Below are 19,938 nucleotides of genomic sequence, written 5' to 3'. Positions count from 1 at the left end.
AATGATACCAAGTCAGTCTCAGAATCTCAAGAACAGAACCCAGAAGTTCTGATTTCCACTGGTGCAGCTAGATCACATTCCCTCTACCCAGTTACCTACAAAATTAGCTTCCAAGGAGCTATACAAACTGCTCACACATCATACAGCTCTATCTATCTATGAGAGCAAGGCTCCAATGCCTGTTCAAGTGATTTCAAAAGTGGGGACTCTAACCGCGGAGATTTTTATGACAAGTGGATGGCTTCTCTAAATTGGAAGCAGGGGATGGAAATACAAGGAAGAGAGCCTCTCTGTCTGGAGAGAAAAAAAGTGCAGATGGAATAGACGACAAGAATATGACTTTATCAAACAGGTGCATCCCTCGGCGGACAGAGAAATTCCATTTCAACAGAGAGATTTCCATAGACGTAGTGACAGCTGACAGGAGACAGATAACAGAATGAGAGATCCTGATAAGCATCACTGTCACTAAGGTGCTAGCAGTGACTTAGTGACAGGAGCCTGAATGGTAAAAGATGGCTATTCTTATGAAGTTAGACACCATCACGTTAACCAATTATCCTTAACTTCATTTTCAACTGATAGAAAGGAGTACACAGGCTTAGAGTGCTGTGGGTGAAACAGAGCAGATTAATTCATCCTCCTCTCTCCTCAGACTGAGAGGGGCTGAGAATGCTGCAGAATTTGTGTGCTAAGTAATGGAGAAAGGAGAGCCTGTGGCACTCTGAAGCACATCTGCAAGTCAGCTTAGAAATGGAATTAAATCCAAAGGGGAGTTCTGGCAGAGTAAACAGGAGTAGACAGAGAATCTGGGGAGAGAGAAATGTTGGGGATGTGGATCTAAAGCCACCCATTGGATCAGCCATGGCTGGGCCAGATGTTCGGCCAACTCTTTGGAAAAAGTGAAAGCCTTTGATACCAGCGGATTATGTTTAGTGATCTGTAGGCTCTCTGGGGCTGGGATCATCTTTTCACTCTGTGTGTGTATTGTGCCTTGCACAAGGAGCCCTGATTTCTCACTGGTCCTTTAGGCCCTACCAGAACACAGACAATAAAAACTGGATCTGCTGTAGTTAAGGTTTGGGAAAAAAAAAAAAAGAATAAGGAGGCCACTGACTGGTTCCTAATGATTAAAGAAAGCAGGAGAAACTTTAGGGAGGGCAGGAAAGAGGCCCACCACCCAATACCTCCCTTCCCCCCAAACAGCTGCTTCAGCAGTGCAGGAGAGTGTTAATGCAGGACACGTCTTCTACCAGCCCGTCCCACTGACAAAGTTAGTGCAAGCCATCCAGGGATGCCAAGTTCCTGCATTCTTCCCATTTCCACATGCTGAGCCAACCTAGCCAGGAGGACCCCACCTCCAACTCCAGCAGGACAGGCCTATGCTCGCATTCATTTCCTTCCAGTTTCCTCAGAGCAACAGATTGACTGGATTTGTTAAATTTGGACTTCACATTTTCCTTCTCTGCTCCCTGCTGTTCCTCCTCTCTCCCTGAAGTTCCTCCTCATTATTATTATGTATCTGTACTACAACAGAGCCCAAAGGCTGCAGCTGAGATTGGGTCCCCTTTATGTTAAGCCCCATACAGATACATAATGAAAGACAATCCGGGTCCCTCAGGGCTTAGTCTAAATAGACAAGGCAGACAAAGTGGGGGGAGGGGGGAAAGAGAAAGGAAATATTAAGATCCCCATTTTACAGCTGGGAAAATGAGGCCCGGAGAAGTTAGAGACTAGTACAGGAAACCGGTGGCAGAGATGGAAATCAAACACAAGTCCCCTCCTGACCCAGTGCCTTAACGACAAAGCCAATCTTTTTCTCCTATCTGCATTACTCTCCACACCCCACCAACCTCCCTCTCCCTGGCAGTCAAATTGCTTCCCCATATTTTCTTCCTCTCTCATGTCCAACTCCCACTCCTCCTCACTCTTATTCCTACATTCCCCTCCCATCTGCTTCATTCTACTCCACACTTTCAACTCTAATTTCGCTCCATATTTTTCCTTTAAAATGTGATATGATTAACTGCCTAGTCTTTACACAATGATCTTGTTTGTCCTGTTCTCCTTTTCCCTAAGCAGCCCTTTGATTTCTGCTCTCGCTTGTGTGCTTTTCGTCTTTACTTCGACTGTAAGCACATCAGGGCAGAGAGCAGGGCTACAACACCTAGCACAAGGGGGTCCCATTCCTGAGTGAAGCCTTCAGACAATACTGTAATATAAACAGTGAAGAAGAATCAGTGTACGACTCTCGGATGACAGACAAGCTCCAGCTTTGGTAGTTCATTTCCATCTGAAGTGTCTGAAAACGTTATTAACTGCTAGAAGTGCACAATACTTGATGCTCCAGAGACAACCTCAATGCCAGGTACTATTCTGGCATCATAACACTTACTTGAACAGAGGGTTTTTAGGCCTTTGAGGTTTCTTCTTTGCAAAGAAAGCAGCAAATTCTCTCCCAGAGCTGGCATAGCTAAGCTGGGCTGATGGTTCTGAAGCAGTCCGAGTGTTCTTCATATCCAAGTATTCTGTCAGCAGCATCTGAGAGCAGGGAGAAGAGGAATGCAACATTTGAAATAGAACAGCAATGCAAGTTTATTCACAAATCCTAAGTGTCTTAACAGGACACTGCTAAACTAAAAAATGACAATTGGTAAAATTTTCAAAAGTGCCTAAGTGACTTGCGAGCCTAAGTCCCATTGATTTTCAATGAATCTTAGCTCCTAAATCACTCGCCTAATTTAAGGTCACCATAAAAGTACTGTCTACATTCCAGAAATTTTGCAAAATTTTTCAGATGCGGTCAGCACCGGTACAACTCCACTGATGTTAACAACATTGAGAACTTTATTGTAGCTTGGCAGCTGGTGTTTAAAGACCTATCAATACCTACCATTAAGGTTCCATATCTAGGTGCTTAAAACACTAGCGGCAGCCTGTCTAGACAAGGCCTCCCAACATTGCTGACACCTCTGAAGCTGAACTTGTGCAGCAATGATGGGGGGAGGGGGGTTTACAAAATGTCACAGTGTAGACAAGGCTTTAAGATAATTAAAAATGAAGGAATTAGACACTTTATTCCCCTTCTGTTTATTATTTCCAATGTTTGGTTCTACTGCACCAGCCCAGTGCTGCTGTGTTTGAATTTTCTGTACCACATAGATATCCACACTACTTCCCCCCAAAACACAAAATACCAGTTCTACTGAAATACAGTGCATGATTAAATTATTTATTTTCAGATTGGTTTTTGTAAGATATGTTTGTTTTTTAAACTGAAATTTAGGGCGTAAACTACATCATCATATCCCTTTAAATATATGTACCACACACCTGGAATATTTAAATAGATATATTTAACAGGAGAGATTAAAAAGTACTGTTAATTCATACAGTTGAATCACCACCTCAATTCAAGCTGATTACAGGGAGGGAGGCCTTGTGGTCTAGTGGACTGAGCACAAGTGAACATACTTACATACTATGGTGATGGACACAAATACAAGAGGAGAGTGTGGACACAAGCCTGTCTAGTAGCAAAGAACCTCTGAATTTTCAACCTGATTATGCCACTTATTTGCTGTGAAGCCTCAGGCTTTCCCAGCAGAGCCTGTAAAGTACCTGAATTAGAGAAAGAGGCAGGATGGTCCAGCGGTTGGTACATTTCTCTGGGACTTGGAAACATGGATTGCTGCATACAGCTTAAAATGAGGGTCCTATTTTTGAAAAAATATGACATGGCTGTCTCTCAGTGATTACCAGACCAAATGTACTTTCTATTTAAATAAGAATATGGATTTCCCCTCCCTTGCTACCAGCTCTCCATGCTCTATTTAGGATCTCTCAGTCGAGCTGAGTTTTCTTCTAGCCCATCATCAAGGATGGAAGTTCTAAAGGGCAAACAACAGCCTCGGTAAAATCTGTGCAACCCCAACACCTTCAGTGAAGCAGCAAAGAACTAATTGATTGGCCCAGGAACTACTGTTTAGTAAATAATTCTGTTCATTATGCAGAAACAGGATTACACTCCAGCTCATTCACTTGTGCTGTGTTGGCTCTGGAGCGATAAAGGAAGCTAATGTAGTTTAAGAAAACAAAAACAAAACAATAAACTTACTTTTGTCAAGAAATTAAACTCACTGAATATACTTGGGAAGCTTTAAGCATCTTGGAGCTATTGATAACACATTCCACATTCCATTCTATTATGAGCCAGCCAAACCCAATCAAAGTGTTGAGTGTAATGAGAGGAATACATCAGGACTGTGCTGTATATTTTTAAACAAATTACTAAGAAATAATATCTAGGAAATAATATCATGCCACTAATTAGAAACAATTGAGAATTGCTCTAAAAAGATACAACACAATTAAATAAAGGTAACTTGATTTCAATTCCTAAAATATCTCAATTAAAACTTCATCTGAGAGAAGGTTTTAAAATACAATCATGATTCTTGCCATATAAAAACTAATTACTACACTAAGGTTATTGTGGGTTTTTTTCCCCAGTAATGTACCAGTGCTGCTCTGTATTCTCTGGTTAGGTGTTTGCTTTGTTTACTTGAATCCATAACGTTAAAAATAACAAAAGGTCATTTAAAATCTTTTCCAGAAAAAAAAAGCTTGGCAATTTTCCTCATTTCATGGACAGAACGTACTCATAATGAGCCCCATGATTTTGAAACTATTCTAAATCTACAGCTAATATGAGTAGGATATCTGAAGTGAATAATGCAGTATTTTACTCAAGGATTACAAGATGTCAGCAAAGAGTTAAACTAGAACCACAAAGAACTTGCTACAAGATCATCATCAAACAAACCCCAAAATGTATGGCAATATGGTTATACAATCATAAGAGGAGTTTGAAGACAACCACAAACCATAAGAGGAAATAACATGGGTGATTGTGATGTCACCAGAACTTAGAGATAGATAAGATGAGCTTTTCATATATGTCTACTCCTTTGGTTTTTGGTTAATTCAATGGAGGAAAAGGGCTAGTTCTCGCTATGTATGGATATTGAAAAACAGATAAATTATACCAATATGCACACAGGAGAAACCACACTGGATCAGACCACTGCTCCATGTGGTCCAGTGTCCTGACTCCAGCAGTGAGACCAAGTTCTTAAGAGAAAAAACACTATCTTTCAATCATAGAATCATAGAATCATAGAATATCAGGGTTGGAAGGGACCCCAGAAGGTCATCTAGTCCAACCCCCTGCTCAAAGCAGGACCAAGTCCCAGTTAAATCATCCCAGCTAGGGCTTTGTCAAGCCTGACCTTAAAAACCTCTAAGGAAGGAGATTCTACCACCTCCCTAGGTAACGCATTCCAGTGTTTCACCACCCTCTTAGTGAAAAAGTTTTTCCTAATATCCAATCTAAACCTCCCCCATTGCAACTTGAGACCATTACTCCTCGTTCTGTCATCTGCTACCATTGAGAACAGTCTAGAGCCATCCTCTTTGAAACCCCCTTTCAGGTAGTTGAAAGCAGCTATCAAATCCCCCCTCATTCTTCTCTTCTGCAGACTAAACAATCCCAGCTCCCTCAGCCTCTCCTCATAAGTCATGTGCTCTAGACCCCTAATCATTTTCGTTGCCCTTCGTTGTACTCTTTCCAATTTATCCACATCCTTCCTGTAGTGTGGGGCCCAAAACTGGACACAGTACTCCAGATGAGGCCTCACCAGTGTCGAATAGAGGGGAACGATCACGTCCCTCGATCTGCTCGCTATGCCCCTACTTATACAACCCAAAATGCCATTGGCCTTCTTGGCAACAAGGGCACACTGCTGACTCATATCCAGCTTCTCGTCCACTGTCACCCCTAGGTCCTTTTCCGCAGAACTGCTGCCGAGCCATTCGGTCCCTAGTCTGTAGCGGTGCATTGGATTCTTCCATCCTAAGTGCAGGACCCTGCATTTATCCTTATTGAACCTCATTAGATTTCTTTTGGCCCAATCTTCCAATTTGTCTAGGTCCTTCTGTATCCTATCCCTCCCCTCCAGCGTATCTACCACTCCTCCCAGTTTAGTATCATCCGCAAATTTGCTGAGAGTGCAATCCACACCATCCTCCAGATCATTTATGAAGATATTGAACAAAACGGGCCCCAGGACCGACCCCTGGGGCACTCCACTTGACACCGGCTGCCAACTAGACATGGAGCCATTGATCATTACCCGTTGAGCCCGACAATCTAGCCAGCTTTCTACCCACCTTATAGTGCATTCATCCAGCCCATACTTCCTTAACTTGCTGACAAGAATGCTGTGGGAGACCGTGTCAAAAGCTTTGCTAAAGTCAAGAAACAATACATCCACTGCTTTCCCTTCATCCACAGAACCAGTAATCTCATCATAAAAGGCGATTAGATTAGTCAGGCATGACCTTCCCTTGGTGAATCCATGCTGACTGTTCCTGATCACTTTCCTCTCCTCTAAGTGCTTCAGGATTGATTCTTTGAGGACCTGCTCCATGATATTCTTTGAGGACCTGCTCCAATGCAACTGACCAACTGTTAAAACCCAGCACAATGGGGGAAAGTACTTCCTGTTCCCTGCAGGGGATCAGCTGAAGCCCTTTTAATTTTTAACAAAGCAGATCTTATTTACATGTATGAAAACATCTTTTAAAAAAACCAAAACTTACTCAGTTATTTTGCCTCAATAACATCCTGCTGTATTAGTTCCATAGGCCAATTGTACCCTACATACTTCTCAGTTTGTCTTCCCAACATCGCCAACAGTTCTGCACCCTCTGCAATCCTCACAATGCAAGACCTTAATAAGCTCCATATTTCAGTGTCAAAAATTATTAGCCTGGCATGTACTTATAAAAACCACAGTCAGTTTAAACTTTAAAATCAATAAAACCACATTGTTCTGCCTACCAAAGTGAACAGGAGTTTCACCACAGGACAAAGTAAGGATTTCAGGATTTGTTCCTATAACATTTGATTAACAGTTGCTAAACCATCAATCAAAAAACTCGTTAGACATTAATCACATGCACATATAGTGAGATTTCTGAAAAAAGAAAAGGAGTACTTGTGGCACCTTAGAGTTTCATGAAGTTGACAGATTTCCACTCTATACGGCTAAATTCAGTGCCTTGCATAATGACAGGTTTCAGAATAGCAGCCATGTTAGTCTGTATTCGCAAAAAGAAAAGGAGGCTGCTACTCTGAAACCTGAGATTTCTGAAAAAAGGAAAGGAGTACTTGTGGCACCTTAGAGACTAACAAATTTATTAGAGCATAAGCTTTCGTGAGCTACAGCTCACTTTATGCTCTAATAAATTTGTTAGTCTCTAAGGTGCCACAAGTACTCCTTTTCTTTTTGCGAATACAGACTAACATGGCTGCTACTCTGAAACCTGAGATTTCTGAGTGACTATAAAGTTTGCAACATCCCATCCATCCATTAAAAGGACTTTTGACTTTCTGCTCAACAACAGTCAAATTCTTGGATCCGTGTATTACACTTGCATCCATGTCAAACAAACAAATCTGCACAAGAAGGGAGAGAACAAAGCAGTCCTTGTGCTAACCAATCTACTGAACAGATATTTTGCAGCTTTGGAAAAGATGATTTATATAAACTAAATAATCTTTTATAAACATAAGAACGTTTATAACAGCTGTTTCGTGGCAGCAAGCACTGGGGAGGAGGGGGAAGGCAGCGCGCTCGGGGAAGAGGCAGGGATTTGGGGAAGGGGTCTGAATGGGAGTGAGGCAGGGGTGGAGTCGGGGCGGGGGCGCGCAAGCACCCATTGGCACCGGGAAAAGTTGGTGCCTATGTTTGGGAGATTTATTTAACCCTCGCAAAATGCATATGATCACATCGCCACATTTACCACTGTTCTTTTAACAGCTCTCCACATACTGTGTTTTTGAAAGAAACTGTGATGTCCTTGGGACAAGAACCATACTTGTCTGTATGTCCAACATGTGCTGAACACATTGTTTGCACTTCCTATATCATGCAGAGGAAGGACAGTCTCATGGATTAACGCACAGGACTGGGACTCAGAAGACCTGAATTTTATTCCTGGATCAGCCACAGATTTTTCTTAAGAATGTGCAACTCACTTCACTTCTCTGGGCTGCACTTTCCTCACCTATAAAAGCAGGGGTAATAATACTTGTCTACCCCAAAGGGTGCTGCAAGGCTAAATACATTAATTACTACTACTACTACTTCGTTCCGTTTTCAAAATATGTAGGGTTCTGGGCACGTACGTCAACAATTAAAAATCACAACATAAGCCAAAGGACTGTAGATATATCTCCACCCATAACCTCCTCAACAGACTTTAAGAGGGTGACAAGATAGGCTTATTACAGAAGAGTAATAAGTTAGGCACCAGCAGACAAAGTGAGGGAGTAAGTTCTGAAACAGAGCAGCCAGCAGCTCGCCCTCTCATTTATACTGAGAGAGCTCCAGCAGAAGTGTGGTATGTACCACAAGGACAAAGTGATCGTAAGGTAACCAGCTCCCATACCATTCTGGGTTTTATAGGTTAAAACCAACACTTTGAATTCTACCCGGAATCTTATCGCAAGCCAGTGTTGATCATGGAGCACTGGTCTGATGTGCTCCCAACATGAAACTACACTTAAAAAAATAATATAAAAAAAGAGAGATGATATATTTATATCTGATGATGAAATGCTTTAATATCCTCCTGAGATACTACTGGGCTGTACACAGCAGAAACTAAAGTAGACATTGTCAAATCATCAGGTCCAGAAAACTTGCATCCAAGATTTTTAAAAGAACTTGTTACAGAGCTCTCTGGACCATTAATGTTGATTTTCAATAAATCTTGCAACACTGAGGAAGTTTCAGATCATTGGAAGAAAGCTAATGTTGTCCCAGAATTTTAAAAGGATAAATGACATGACCCAAACAATTACAGATGGGTCAGTATAACATAGATCCCAGACAAAATAATGGAACAGCTGATATGGGGCTCAGTTACCAAAGAATTAAAAGAGGGCAATATAATTACCGCCAATCAAAATGGATTTATGGAGAATACATTTTGTCAAACTAAATTGATATTTTTTATGAGATTATAAATTTGGTTGATAAAGGCAAAGGTAATATACTTAGACTTCTGTAAGGCATTTGAGTGGTTACCACATGACTCTGCGCTATTTAAGATTTTTAATAAATGACCTGGAGAAGAACATAAAATCATCAATGATAAAGTTTGCAGAGGACACAAAAATTTGGGGAGTGGTAAATAATGCAGAGGATGGTTCACTGATACAGAGAGATCTAGATCACTTGCTAAACTGGGCACAAGCAAACAATGTGTGTTTCAATATAGCAAAATATAAAGTCCTACACCTAGTAACAAAGAATGAAGACTATATTTACATTATGGGGTCCTCTATCCTGGGAAACAGTACGTCTGAGAAAGACTTGGAGGTCATGGTGGATAGCCGCTGAAAATGAGTTCCTAGTGCAATGCTTTGGCCAAAGGGGCTAATGCGATCCTTGAATGTATAAACATGGGAATATTGAACAGGAGCAGAGAGGTTATATTACCTTTGCTTTTGGCATTGGTGTGACCACTAGTGGAATACTATGTCCAGTTTTAGTGTCCATAGTTCAAGAAAGACATTGATAAATTGGAAAGGGTTCAAAGAAGAGCCACAAGAACGATTAATGGATTGGAAAACATGCCTTACAGTGAGACTCCAAAAGTTCAATGAAAGAGAACGTTAAGGGATGACTTGATCATAGCCTATAAGTACCTACACGAGGAACAGAAATTTTATAATAGAAGGCTTTTCAATCTACCAGACAAAGGTATAACAAGATCCAATGGCTGGAAGATGAATTTGGACAGGTTTAAACTAGAAATAAGGTGCACATTTTTAACAGTGAGGGTAATTAACCATTGTAAACACTTACTAACTGCTGTGATGGATTCTCCATTGCTGAAAATTTTTAAAATCAAGATTGAATTGGAACATGTTTTTTAGAAAAAAATGTCCAAACAGGAATTAATTCAAGGAAGTTCTGACCCCATGCATAATGTAAATTATGGGCCAAATGATCACATTGTTTCCTTCTGGCCTCATAATCTATGAATCTTAATAAGCAGGCTTCAGCATTGTCCACTAGCTCTGAGATCCCTGGATGAAGGCACCACAGAAGTTCAAAGTACAACCGAACCTGAGAGTTACGAACATCAGAGCTATGAACTGACCAGTCAACCACACACCTCATTTGGAGCTGAAAGTTCGCAATCAGGCAGCAGCAGAGACCAAAAAAAAAACAAAAACCAAAACACAATACAGTACTGTGTTAAACGTAAACTACCTAAAAAGGAGAAAGTTAAAAAAAGATTTGACAAGATAAAGGAAACTGTTTCTATGCTTGTTACATTTAAAATAAGATGGTTAAAAACAGCATTTTTCATCTGCATAGTAAAGTTTCAAGGCTATATTACGTCAATGTTCCATGGTAAACTTTTGAAAACTATAACATTTTTTGTTCAGAGCTATGAACATTTCAGAGTTACGAACAACCTTCATTCCCGAGATGTTCGTAACTCTGACATTCTACTGTATAACTCCTTTAATTGTCATTTCCATTGAAACTTGAAAACAGATTTTCAGTGGTGGGTGTGTGTTAAGCATGCTGTTTTACAGGGAGCTCCTCTTCCCCTGTTCCTTCACTGCCTGATTCTGGTGGTTCTCTCTCCATACCTGCCCTTCCAAACAGTTAGGTTTTATGAGTCAGATCCCCAGCTTGAGTACACTGGTATATGTGATGGAGGTATGGCCCTAACAGCATCCCACTGCAAGAGGCTTACTGGTATCTGGCAGTGACTTTCTGCTGGCCTGACCAGTTCAGTGTACCCAACTCACTGTCATAGAATCTTAGAAGTGTAGGATTGAAAGGGACCTCAATAAGTCATCTAGTCTAGTCCCCTGCACTCAAGGCAGGACTATGTAATAACTAGACTATTTCTGGCAGGAGTTTGTTTAAGCTATTCTCAAAAACTGCCAATGATGGAGATTCAACAATCTCCCTAGGCAATCCGCTCCAGTTGTTAACTACCCTGACAGTTAGGAAGTTTTTCCTAATGTCCAACCTAAACCTGCCTTGTTGCAGTTTAAGCCCATTCCTCCTCACAGGTTAATGAGAACAATTTTTCACCTTCCTCCTTGTAACAACCTTTTACGTACTTGAAAACTGTTATATCTCCCTTCAGTCTGCTCATCTACAGACTAAATAAACCCAATTTTTTCAGTCCTCCCTCATAGGTCATGTTTTCTAGACCTTTAATCATTTTTGTTACTCTCCTCTGGACTTTCTCTAATTTGTCCACATCCTTCCTGAAATGTGATGCCCAGAACTGGACACAAAACTCCAGTTGAGGCCTTATCAGCGCCAAGTACAGCAGAAGAATTGCTTCTCTTGTCTTGCTTTCAACACTCCAGCTAATAAAGCCCAGAATGATGTTCGCTTTTTTTGCAATAGCATTACACCATTGACTCATATTTAGCTTGTGATCCACTATAAGCTCCAGATCACTTTTTGCAGTACTCCTTCCTACGCAGTCATTTTCCATTTTGTGTGAGTGCAATTGTTTGTTTGTTCCTAAGTGGAGTACTTTGCCTTTGTCCTTATTGAATTTCATCCTATTTACTTCAGATCCTTTCTCCAGTTTGTCCAGATCATTTTGAATTTTAATCCTATCCTCCTTGCAAACCCTCCCAGCTTGGTATCATCTGGGAACTTTGTAAGTGTACTATGCTATTATCTAAATCATTGATGAAGATATTGAACAAAACTGGACCCAGAACTGATCCCTGAGGGACCCCAATCATTAAGCCCTACCAGCTTGACTGTGAACCACTAGTCACTACACTCTGGGAACAGTTTTCCAACCAGTTATGCACTCACCTTATTGTAGCTCCATCTAGGTTGCATTTCCCTAGTTTGTTTATGAGAAAATTATGTGAGACAGTATCAAAAGCCTTAGTAAAGTAAAGATATACCACATCTACAACTTATCCCTATCCACAAGGCTTGTTACCCTGTCAAAAGAAATCTATTAGGTTGTTTTGACTCAATTTGTTCTTGACAAATCCATGTTGACTGTTACTTATCACCTTATATTAACCTGTAACTAAAGTAACCTGTATCTAAAAGGTGTCATGTAAGATATCAACAAATAGGTAATAACATAATGATCATTAATATTATTGAGTGGTGTATGTATGGAGGACAAATTCATAATTACAAACATATGGGAATTATGTATCTACCAGATGGGACTAAAGTTACTCCATGCTAGACAAAGGAATGTGGTTCATCTCCAAGGTACACTAAAAGACAATGGGATTGCAAATTAAACAGATGGTAAACAGAATCATCAAGACAGCAGGGTGAGGAGACTGCACGAAACAGATCTATTTGCATTTTAGCAAACACCAGTAGGCGAAAAAAACAGCATAGAACTTACTTCACCAAGAGACTCCATGTGGCCTTCTTCATCACTGGAATTAACTTTACTTTGGGGGGGTAACCTTCAGAAGAATCTATTTCAAAAGTACACTGGACTAAAAAAAGAGAGAACCCCAAGCTATCTTTCATCTAAGATGACAAAGGAACCAAGCACATTGAATTTTGTGGGAGATCCTGATCAGAGGGATTGGTCAGCCATCTTGCATACCTGTTTTGTTAAGTCTTGGCCTCTAGAAAGTTTCACTTTTATATGCTTGTAACCATTTCTAACTCTAATCTTTATACTAGAATTCATTTAGAATCCTATCTCCTTTTGTTAATAAACTTGTTTTATTTTAATCTAAACCAACCTAGTGCTGTTGCTTTAAGTGAATGCTCACTCCAGTTAATGTGATAAGCTGTGGGATATTGTATTTTTAAAGGAAAAAAACAAAGCTTAAAGCTCTCCCAATGGTCCAGGAGAGAGCTGGACATTGCAGAGCACACAGTTTTGGGAAAATTAAGGACTGGGAGTGTGTTGGCTCATCTGCCAGGTGTAACTACAAGTGTAGCTTGGGAGTAAAGAACAGGCTGCTGGAATCAGAATTGCTGAGTCGGAGCTGTTTAACCCACAGATACTCAGTACATGTTTATATGGTGTCTGGGAGCATCCAGACAAGAGAACCACAGCAGCAGAACCCTTTGAAGCACTTTGGGTTACAGGGCAGGCAAGTGACACAAACCCTCACTGGTCTGGTTAGACCAGAATATGACAAAGTTCCATTGCACTGGATGCAGCTATTCTGATTTACATTACCTGATGATCTGGTTTTTAAGGAAATTGTTAATGGTGGTAAAATGGAAGCACAAGTGGTGGAATTCTCCTCTTCGCACCCTTGTGAAGATCTCCAGCACCACACTACCTTGGATGGTGGCATGAGGAACAAGATTTGCTCTCAAATTATCATTGCCTTTCAACATGATGGATGGCACTAGTCCATTTAGGTTATTTATTATTGCAGCCAGTACTTACATGTTGCTAACTTTACTTTGGGCAGAATCTTTCCTACTAGACATCTGAAAATGTTTTGGAGAGTTACATTTTAATTCCAAAATTAATGAGAGAGAATGAGAAGTTGAGGCTACAAGCAAAGAGAAAGCAAGTTTTATGTTGACATTTGCAATCAGCCAAGGTCAGTCGAGAGCACTTTCTAGATGCCAATTTACAGAAGGAGCCCTGGCACCCTCAGATGCAAAACTGCATCAAAGTGCAGAGAGACGGCTGGTGAAAGCAAAGCAAAGGGAGCAGACTAGAGAGGACACGCTGTCTGTGAAGGCTGCTGAAGCAAGTCCATGGAAGGTTTTAACAACAAGGAAGGCAATGGCAAAACAGATCCTCAAGTGAATGGGGTATTTTAGTATGATACGTGGGCCCGCCTCTGTAAATGCTGGAAGATGGGCAGCAGCATTATTCACAAACTGGAAAGCTGGGACTTTGTGAGGCCCTCAAAAGAGGGGTAGCCAAGGTAAGGTGAGGTGAGATGAAAGCCTGTATGAGAATTTGTGAACGATGTTTTGAGCCAATAGTACATACAGCCATGGGCTAATTAACTGTATCAAACCTGTATATCTGCATTTCAGTAATCAAACGCCATCACCCACAAATCCTGTAAACTGTCAAAAGAAAAAAACTCGTTGATTGTGTTTTAAAATCCAGCTTTCTGCACAAACCATACTGGATGAAAATTCAACAGAACAGAGCTAAAACACAAAGGACTGAGACTTAAACAGAAATAGATAGGACAAGGCAAACACAGTAAGTCCAAGAGAGAATAAATACAGTCTATAAGGTGCAGTGAAGACTGTTTAGTGCGATACTACTTGTTCCATATAATCCTGATGCTCCGCATGAAATTAAATTACAACAATATAGTAAAAAAAACTCAATTTTCTCAGTGCACTACCCAGGACTATCATCATACAAGGACTAAAGTTTTTTAATAAACAAAAAACCAAAACCATTTAAGTAACAGAACGGCTGCCAACTCTTACTGAATTCATTATCAATTCCAGTTGTTCAATTTAGCACAGCCATTAGCATAGACTGTGAATGTTTCCATATCTCAGTGGGGGAAGGAGGGAATTTACCCCAAAAGTATTTTAAACTCAACTCTTTAAAGGAAGTTTTATTAGATGCTGAATCGTACACCTTCTTAGCCAGCTTTGGAAGGTTTAAAACTGGAATCCTTTTATTTCAAAAGTCTGATGCGATTGAGAGTTCTTTCTGCAGCTCCCAAGAACAATTGCATGGACCTTTTCATACACACAACACACAGAACCATATTTGGTTTTACTGTACTTTGTGAAGGGATTACTTTGTATCTGAGAATATTTTACAAAGTAAAGAGGTTCCATATTTATTAGCAGAGCAAAAGAAGAAGTTTTTAGACTAGTGATACTAAGACCACAGTGGTTCAAGAGCCAAATTAGCGATCAACATTACCCAAAATAACCACACCAGTGTGAATTCATTTTTTCATATATATGGTGGCCAAAGCATGAAGGGGCATACAAATGTTAAGCATATCTGGCACGTAAATACATTTCAATGCCGGCTACAAGTGTGTCATGCAAATGTTTGTTCCCACTTTCTGGTGACATCGTAAATAGGAAGAGGGCAGCATTATCTCCTGTAAATGTAAACAAACTTGTTTGTCTTAGCGATTGGCTGACCAAGAAGGACTGAGTGGACTTGTAGGCTCTAAAATTTTATATTGTTTTATTTTTGAGTCCAGTTACGTAACTAAGAAAAAAAAAATCTACATTTGTAAGTTGCACTTTCACTACCAAGAGATTGCACTAGAGTACCTGAATGAGGTGAATTGTAAAATACTATTTCTTTTGTTTATGACTTTATAGTGCAAATATTTGTAATAAAAAACAGACACTTTGATTTCAGTTACAACACAGAATACAATATATATGAAAATGTAGAAAAACATCCAAAATATTTAATTAATTGTAATTGGTATGCTATTGTTTAACAGTGCGATTAATCACGATTAATTTTTTTAATCGTAATTAATTTTTTTGAGTTAATTGCGTGAGTTAACTGCAATTATTCAACAGCCTAATATATATAAATAATTCTCATGGCAAAATAACTGACCATGTATTCTACAAGTGGTTAATAATATAAGAAAAGCATTCTGATTGGTTAATAATTACATCACACCATGTTTTAATGTCATGTGCTGCAAAGAGCTGCAAGAGACACATTAAAGAGCCACTTGCAGCTCCCAAGTTTCAGTCTGTGTATCACCACCTTAAGACACTTACTAGGCCACATGTTAAGCTCCTAATTTCAAGAAGGACCATGGGAGCTCAACCTTCAACAAAGAAAGGAACTCTGGCTGAAATAATAAACATACATGACACTATATAGCAATTTACATATTGAATGTTCTGTACAAACTTTAGCTAAATTAATCATCAACACCCTGTTGAGGGTCCGTCTAATTTTACAGATTCTAGGTATCCTTCTGTTCCCTGTGAAAGCAGTGGCAAAACTCATTTGCCACAGAGCCAGGATTTCCCTCTCTGATTCTCCTTGTCATTGAGGGCTACAAGGGGACAGAGACAGTCTGTGTTCTACTGCTGGCAGAAAGGCACAAGACAAGAGGCTCCTTATGCCCTCTCTCCCCACCTTTATGCACCTGTGAAATGCCAGCTATTAGAGTTTTCATCTTAACCTACATCTGCAACACACAAGATGAGCAGAGCCAAAGGGTGAGGTGCTGAGAGCTGCCACACCAGGTAAGCCTGGTGAATCAGCTTTGTTAGCCAAAAGGAGTAACAGCAGGGTTTGCACAGTGAATTGAACAGGGTGACCCCTTTCCCAAGTCATGGGTGAATAGTTCTGCAACAGCGAAGTTACATTTTTAATATGCACTTGATTTACAAGAGTACACAGTAGACCACTTCAGGCATTACCATTCCTTCACAGTACAGCTGTGATGCAACAGGTTATTTAGGTGTCCTCCCCAAAATGTGAAGATTGGTTCTTCTCTTAGCAGGGCTACATGTGCGTGCATGTGCATATGTCTCTCTCCCCTCTGCCCCTCCTCTCTCTCTCTTCTTTCCCAGCAGTTCTGCTGCTTTCATGCAAAATAAAATACAGATTGCTGGCAAATTTCTTTCAATTGCCAAGAGTGAATTTGAAAATTAGGACAGAAAACACAGAGAGTTTGAATTTTCCCCATACACATCAGTTGTTCTTTAAATAAAGATTTTAACTGAAATTATCCAGTATGACGGGCAGCTTTTTGCCACCAGGGTCAGAAGCTTTAAACAAAACAAAACAAAGAGAAAAAAAAAATCAATCAGGGATATCCATTTTCTTGACAGGTTTCAGAGTAAACAGCCGTGCTAGTTTGTATCCGCAAAAGAAAAGGAGTACTTGTGGCACCTTAGAGACTAACAAATTTATTTGAACATAAGCTTTCGTGAGCTACAGCTCACTTCATCGGATGCATTCAGTGGAAAATACAGTGGGGAGATTTATATACACAGAGAACATGAAACAATGGGTGTTACCATACACACTGTAATGAGAGTGATCAGGTAAGGTGAGCTATTACCAGCAGGAGAGCGGGGGCGAAAAACCTTTTGTAGTACAAATTTATTTGAGCGTAAGCTTTCTTGAGCTACAGGTCACTTCATCGGAAAAGTCCCCCCTCCCGCACCCGCTCTCCTGCTGGTAATAGCTCACCTTACCTGATCACTCTCGTTACAGTGTGTATGGTAACACCCATTGTTTCATGTTCTCTGTGTATATAAATCTCCCAACTGTATTTTCCACTGAATGCATCCAATGAAGTGAGCTGTAGCTCACGAAAGCTTATGCTCAAATAAATTTGTTAGTCTCTAAGGTGCCACCAGTACTCCTTTTCTTTTTCCATTTTCTTGAGATATAAACAAAACTTAATGGGGTACATTTTCATAGCAATGCATGGGGTTTCAGCTGTGCAACTCCCATTAAAATCAATGGAAATCAATGGATAAAAAACTGATCACTGCTTTGAAAATTTACCCTCATAGTTAGCACCAAGGGCAGGGGAAGAACTCATCCATCTCCTTTGACACGTAAATTGGCATATGCCTAGTAACAACTAATTCTTCTGATTGCTTATTGCCTATATTCAGTTTAGCCTTTCAATCCTTAGGCCTGGTCTACACTGGGAGCGGGGGATCGATTAAGTTATACAACTTCAGCTATGTAAATAACGTAGCTGAAGTCGACGTACTTACATCTACTCACCGCACTGTCTTCACTGCAGGTGAGTCGACAGCTGTCACTCCCCCGTCAACTCCGCCTGCACCTCTCGCTCGGGTGGAGTACCGAAGTTGATGGGACAGCACTCAGTGGTCAATTTATCGCGTCAAGACTAGACTAGATGTGATAAATCGACCCTCCCCCGCTGGATCGATCGCTGCCCAATCGATCGTTGTCCATCGATCCTCAGTCTCTCTGTTGCGACTAGTAAGAATTTGTACAATATATACAGCCCACTAACATATGTAAGAGTGCAGGTGACCAGCTGAGTATGTCCACAAAAGGTGCAAGAAGCAATAGGCTTCACCAAAGAGGCACAAAAGCAGGAGGTCATTAAGTGTTGTGTAAGCAAGTATATTTGTAATGAGTTTAAACGTGTTGCCTTTCGAGTTGATTGAACTCCCCCTTATTCAAGTAGTATTAAAAAAAAGTGAACAGGAGTACAATGGGGCTGGATGGGCAGCTGAGTGTAGAATTTGGCCCTGTCATTATAATTAGTTAACATTTCTTTCAATGATATGTGAGCCAAAAATAGGGTGACCAGATAGCAAGTGTGAAAAATTGGGACACTTTTTTTTTTTTGAGGCAGGGGATATAGTTGCATATATAAGACAAAGCCCCTAGTATCAGGATGTCAGGTCACCCTAGCCAAAAAAGAATCCAGACAAGTCTCCCAAAGATGCACTATCTCCACAGTGTTTACAGGAGTAAAAACTAGTCAGCAATGTATTTTTGGTCAACTCAAGTCAGCTCATACATCGACGAAAGCTCATCTGTTGATTCTGGTTGAGATATTTTCCATACAGCCACTTTTCAGAGTGAGACTAAGTTAATGAAGAAATGCACAGCTTTAGTATGTACAATAAAATGACCAGTGCGACAGCTCAACCAAAATACTATGAGAACTGCTTTACTATCCAGAAACCGGCACATTCAATATAGCAGCAGCAAAGGGAAGAAGACAGCATGCTGTTTAAATACCAACCATGTTAACTCACAGGTAATATAGTACACTTCATGTATTTCATGTTTTCAACTAATTGCTTAAGACATCCTGCTACAGTGGAGACAGTAACAGTAGTATGCCCTCAGTTTTCATTAAATGCCAGCTCTTAATAACAGACTCCCAAAACGGGCTTAATTGCATTTACTCCCAGCTCCTGAACTTTAAAAGTTGTTAATCAGATTTCTATGTAAATGGAAAGACGATTAAAGGTTAAGTACAGGTTTCTGAAATTTCAGAAGTTGAAGACGTATTGCCCTTAACAGGAAAAAGAAACTATCAGACTTGACAGGAACTAAACATCTTAATTAAATGCTGAGAAGTACAGTACTTATTTCTGCATGAAGTTCTATTTTCAAATGTCAAACTTAATCAGGCACTTGACTAAAAAATGTGCAATATTCCTACAGCAAGGAGGGGGAGGAAGCCTTGGGATTCTTTTCTGTTACCACCTGCATATCCCAGAAACTTCTTTGGTTTTTTCTAAGGATTTAATCCCTGCCAAGCCACTGCCCCCAAGTGTCACAGAAGAGAGTGTCTTAGAGGCACACTGATATTCCAGTTCAGAAATAATATGACAAGATGTTTTCCAAAATACCAGTGCTTCCCCTGTAATTCACTATCCCTGTTAACAATAGTGCTGTTCTAACAAAGAAACTTGAAGGCCCTCATAAATCTGACTCACGAGGATTTTATGCTCCCTGAGCATATAACTCATCAATTACCATCTGAGTCACAAGCATAAAAACTTCTTTTGGGGGTGAATTAGGACTTCTGAATGGTGCTAAAATGGCAGCATGAAGCCCTGTGTTTAGCCACAGGACAGGCTCACTGGGAGCAACAAGGCAAATTTCACACATTGCCCCTGAACTTAAACCTTGAACTACCTCAGAGGGCAGTACAGTCTCCATGACCCTTCACTCTTCTGGTATTGCCAATGATTGATACAATGCACGTACATACATTGCAAACTCATTATTAAACATACATACAACCTGCTAGCTAACACAGAGAGCAGAAGTTTATAGGTGAAATCCTGGCCTCATTGAAGTTGGTGGGATTTTTATCATTGATTTCATCTTATGTATTGAATTTATCCTGATGCTTGTATT

At 40.3% G+C, this 19,938-nt stretch overlaps 1 protein-coding gene across 1 annotated transcript in view; it reads right to left on the bottom strand.

Annotated features, from left to right (window-relative positions):
- Positions 1-19,938, bottom strand: part of EXOC4 (exocyst complex component 4) — a 596,962-nt gene that overhangs the window by 432,964 nt on the left and 144,060 nt on the right. Inside the window, 1 exon segment of the mRNA XM_038412510.2 lies at positions 2,396-2,541. Coding sequence (XP_038268438.1) covers positions 2,396-2,541 — 146 coding nt within the window.

This window comes from Dermochelys coriacea, chromosome 1 (genome assembly GCF_009764565.3).
Source record: "Dermochelys coriacea isolate rDerCor1 chromosome 1, rDerCor1.pri.v4, whole genome shotgun sequence".
Classification (NCBI taxonomy): Eukaryota; Metazoa; Chordata; order Testudines; family Dermochelyidae; genus Dermochelys; species Dermochelys coriacea.
Note: the sequence above shows the minus strand (reverse complement) of the source record. Positions and strands in the feature narration are given on the sequence as shown.